This window comes from Lagenorhynchus albirostris, chromosome 9, assembly GCF_949774975.1.
Source record: "Lagenorhynchus albirostris chromosome 9, mLagAlb1.1, whole genome shotgun sequence".
Taxonomy (NCBI): domain Eukaryota; kingdom Metazoa; phylum Chordata; class Mammalia; order Artiodactyla; family Delphinidae; genus Lagenorhynchus; species Lagenorhynchus albirostris.
In genome coordinates this window covers 47,211,936-47,217,070 of record NC_083103.1, presented here as the reverse complement: position 1 = coordinate 47,217,070, position 5,135 = coordinate 47,211,936, and the positions used below count along the sequence as shown (strand labels likewise).

Here is a 5,135-nt window from a genome sequence, read left to right as displayed (position 1 = left end):
TGTTCTTCCTATGTTTTCCTCTAAGAGTTTTATAGTGTCTGGCCTTACATTTAGGTCTTTAATCCATTTTGAGTTTATTTTTGTGTATGCTAGGGAGTGTTCTAATTTCATTCTTTTACATGTTAGCTGTCCAGTTTTCCCAGCACCACTTATTGAAGAGGCTGTCTTTTCTCCATCGTATATTCTTGCCTCCTTTATCAAAAATAAGGTGACCATATATGTGTGGGTTTATCTCTGGGCTTTCTATCCTGTCCCATTGATCTATATTTCTGTTTTTGTGCCAGTACCATACTGTCTTGATTACTGTAGCTTTGTAGTATAGTCTGAAGTCAGGGAGCCTGATTCCTCCAGCTCCGCTTTTCTTTCTCAAGATTGCTTTGGCTATTCGGGGTCTTTTGTGTTTCCATACAAAATGTGAATTTTTTTGTACTAGTTATGTGAAAAATGCCACTGGTAGTTTGAAAGGGATTGCATTGAATCTGTAGATTGCTATGGGTAGTAGAATCATTTTCACAATGTTGATTCTTCCAATCCAAGAACATGGTATATCTCTCCATCTGTCTGTATCATCTTTAATTTCTTTCATCAGTGTCTTATATTGTTCTGCATACAGGTCTTTTGTCTCCTTACGTAGGTTTATTCCTGGTATTTTATTCCTTTTGTTGCAATCGTCAATGGGAGTGTTTCCTTAATTTCTCTTTAATATTTTTCAGCATCAGTGTATAGGAATGCAAGAGAATTCTGTGCAGTAATTTTGTATCCTGCTACTTTACCAAATTCATTGATTAGCTCTAGTAGTTTTCTGGTAGCATCTTTAGGATTCTCTATGTATAGCATCATGTCATCTGCAAACAGTGACAGCTTTACTTCTTTTCTGATTTGGATTCCTTTTATTTCTTTTTCTTCTCTGATTGTTGTGGCTAAAACTTCCAAAACTATGTTGAACATAGTGGTGAGAGTGGGCAACCTAGTCTTGTTCCTGATCTTAGAGGAAATGGTTTCAGTTTTTCACCATTGAGAACAATGTCGGCTGTAGGTTTGCCAGGTGTGGCCTTTATTATGTTGAGGTAAGTTCCCTCTATGCCTACTTTCTGGAGGGTTTTTGGAATTTTGTCCAAAGCTTTTTCTGCATCTATTGAGATGATCGTATGGTTTTTCTCCTTCAATTTGTTAATATAGTGTATCACATTGATTGATTTACATATACTGAAGAATCATTGCATTCCTGGGATAAACTCCACTTGATCATGGTGTATGATCCTTTTAATGTGCTGTTGGATTCTGTTTGCTAGTATTTTGTTGGGGATTTTGCATCTATGTTCATCAGTGATATTGGCCTGTAGTTTTCTTTCTTTGTGACATCTTTGTCTGGTTTTGGTATCAGAGTGATGGTGGCCTCGTAGAATGTGTTTGGGAGTGTTCCTCCCTCTGCGACATTTTGGAAGAGTTTGAGAAGGATACGTGTTAGCTCTTCTCTAAATGTTTGATAGAATTCGCCTGTGAAGCCATCTGGTCCTAGGCTTTTGTTTGTTGGAAACATTTTTTATTTTTTATTATTATTATTATTTTTTGTGGTACGCAGGCCTCTCACTGTTGTGGCCTCTCCCATTGTGGAGCACAGGCTCTGGACACACAGGCTCAGCAGCCATGGCTCACACGCCCAGCCGCTCCGCGGCCTGTGGGATCTTCCCAGACCGGGGTGTGAACCTGTGTCCCCTGCACTGGCAAGCAGACTCTCAACCACCGCGCCACCAGGGAAGCCCCAATTTTTGCATTTTTATGATTAAAACTACTCATTAATTTTTTGTTAGGTGAAAAGACATCTTGATATTTTTTACATTTGTATATTACTCTTTTGCTCTCATGTGGCTGGTATAATATACACATGTAGGCATTTTGTCAACATATTCTAATATATACATTACTCATGTATGACTATGAAATGTATTCTTTTGTTAGGTCTATACAGTACCTAAAGTATAATTAATAATACTATTGCTGTAAGTGTTCATTCAACAACCTGAATTGATCAAATGATACAAACGTGAGTGCTGTGTTCTGATCTGAGTCATTGGTCCCTTTGTGAGTATCTCTGGCCTTGAGGTAATGGACATTAATATTCTCAAATCATGCATAATGTAAATACATTTGGAAACATTTTGTAAAGTGAAAGCATTAGACAACAGTGAGGTCGATGTTTTGATTTTCTGATAGGTTGGCTGGTAAAGTAAATATATTAATCATGAGATCATTCAATTCATTTTAATATCCACTGGGTTTTATTTCAACAGGCATCATTTCAAATAAGATAGAGCTTGGAAACCACACAATGATGATAGAATTCATTATTTTAGGGTTAACAGAGAATCCTATACTTTGTTCCATCTTCTTTGTGGTTTTTCTTGGAATCTACGTTGCTACCGTGTTGGGCAATACCAGCATAATCACGTTAATCCAAAGAAGCCCTCAGCTCCACACCCCAATGTACCTTTTCCTCAGCCATTTGGTCTCTGTGGACCTTGGGTACTCCATCAGTCACACCTATTATGATTGTGAGTTCCCTAAAAGAAAGAACTACTATCCTGTCACTGGCTGCATAGCTTAGCTTGGCTCTGATGTTATCTCTGGAACAGCTGAGTGCTTCCTGTTGGCTGCCATGGCCTATGATCGTTATGTGGCCATCTGCTTCCCACTTCTCTACTCTACACACATGTCTCCCAGGGTCTGCATCATCTTACTGATTGCTTCCTGTCTGGGAGGATGTGTGAATGCTTCATCATTTATCGGATGTTTATTGAGTCTGAGTTTCTGTGGACCAAATAAAATCAACCATTTCTTCCGTGACCTGCCACCACTAGAGAAGCTTTCTTGTACCCATGTTTATGTTGCTGAAATATCTCCTGCCATCTCAGCTGGGTCAATCACTGTAATCACACTGTTCACCAAAACAGTTTCATATCTGTACATCCTCCACTCAATCCTGAAGATACACTCTACAGAGGGAAGGCACAAGTCCTTCTCTACTTGCACTTCCCACCTCACTGCAGTTACTTTGTTTTATGGGACAGTCACATTTGTTTACATCATACCGAAGTCGAGCCACTCACCTGAACATATTAAAGTGGTGTCTGTCTTCTACACAGTGGTGATCCTCATGTTGAACCCTCTGATCTACAGTCTGAGGAACAAAGAGGTGAAAGAGGCCATGAGAAAATTGATAGCTAGACTACATCAGTCATTTTGAAATGAATACAATGTGAATCCAGAAACTACAAAACAATAATTTCAGGAACATATGTGATAGGCGTTTATGTTGTCCATCAGTCTTATTTTATGTGAAGAACTATCTTAAATATAAAATACCTGAATGTCGATTAATGCCAGCTTTAATTTATAATTTTCTAGAGTCACAAAGTATAGCATTTTCACAAAAATCTGCTGAGTTCAAATTAAGTGTGTATATTTCAGGATGAAGTTACCTGGAGAAACATAGTTTCACTTTTTCCTCTCCTCTGTTCATTATTTAGGGAGTCTGATTAGAGGGTGTTTTCTTTTTCTTCTGTTAAATTATACATTTAAAAAAATATCACCTTATAAATTAACATCTCAGAAGGTATCATGAACTCAATTGGAAATGCAACTGATGGTGGTGTTGACAGGCCAGGTTACTTTCTATGGAAGACTTGGTGTCTCTTATACAGGGTTATCATTATCTTTGGAAATAGTGATGCTGGGATCTAGAAAAGTTTCATTCCCACCTAATGTAAGCCAGACCAAAATAATTCCACAGTATTGCCACCAGGAGACTAGGTCCAGATAACAAAGAAGGAACTCTGAAGGCTTAGCCTTTGAGAGTTCTGTTAAGTTTTTCCTACTACTCAAAGGTCTGTTTGCAAAGGTCTGTCTTTGAACCTTTGCAGACAAGCCTTTGAGTAGTAGGAAAAACTACTGGGGAGTGGTGGTGCGGAGGGGGCTGAGGCAGAGTGGAGCTTTCTTTCAGCAAGCTAGTTGGTATTTCCAGGGCATAACATTACAGATTAAGATGCTTAGGCTGATGCAGCCATGAAATATGCATGCCATCCTTCTTTGTAATATCTCTCAAGAAGGTGTTTATTGCTACCACTTCTGTCACTGCCTTATTCTAGGTGTGCAGCATAAGCCCTGACGGCTGGTGTTATTTGTTTGTTTGCTTTGGTAAAAGGCAAGTGTCAGATTTAAGCTTTAGTGACTGAGGCAGCCACTTCAGATATTTTGAATAAACATTGCCAGCCACACAACTAAAGAACCAGGCTGACCCCCACTCCCAAGCTCCTTAGATAACTGACCATTTGGACTACTTGTATTTTCTCTTCACTTGCTTTAAATTCCTGCTCTTAGGTTTCAAAGTCACCAATAAAGAGTGAGCCCGTTAAACCCTAGGCTCCCATTCTCTACCCCAATAAAAGCAGAACCCTAAGATCTCTCTCTCTCTCACTCTATCCCATGACCCTGTGCGACGCCAGGTGTGCTACATGATTTCCAGGACTTGTAAGTAACAAGCTTTGTCTCTTTCAAAGTTTCCTGATGGTTATTGCTGAAGGCATCTTGCAATAAGAACCACAAGGTCGTCACAAAGCACCGAGCTGAGCTCCCTGTGCTATACAGCAGGTTCCCGCTAGCTATACATTTTACACTTTAACATATTTATGTCAAACCTAATCTCCCAATTCGTGACGACCTAGATGGGTGGGGTGGGAAGGATGGGAGGGAGGTCCAAGAGGGAGGGGATATAGGTATACATATAGTTGATTCACTTCATTGTACAGCAGAAACTAACACAACATTGTAAAGCAATTTTACTCCAAAAAAAAAAAAAAAAAGAACAACAAGGGCCGGTCCAACCACAAGGGCCAGGGATATGAAGACAATCTATGGAAAGAGCTGGCTTAAAGGAGTCCCAGTAACTCAGCACTTTGGTAGACAAAAAGTTATGTATCCACAGTTGTTAAAAAGGATAACATCAGGACTTCCCCTGTGGCACAGTGGTGAAGACTCCACGCTCCCAATGCAGGGGGCCCGGGTTCAAACCCGGGTCACGGAACTAGATCCCACACGCATGCTGCAACTAGGAGCCCACTTGCCGTAACTAAGGAGTC

At 39.9% G+C, this 5,135-nt stretch overlaps 1 protein-coding gene across 1 annotated transcript; it reads left to right on the top strand.

Moving 5' to 3' along the window:
* Nucleotides 1-1,023: 1,023 nt before the first annotated feature.
* On the top strand, nucleotides 1,024-3,244 carry LOC132526491 (olfactory receptor 5P4-like). Its single transcript, XM_060160844.1, is given in 2 exon segments — nucleotides 1,024-1,045; nucleotides 2,292-3,244. Coding segments are annotated over 2 exon segments (975 nt in total).
* Nucleotides 3,245-5,135: the final 1,891 nt, after the last annotated feature.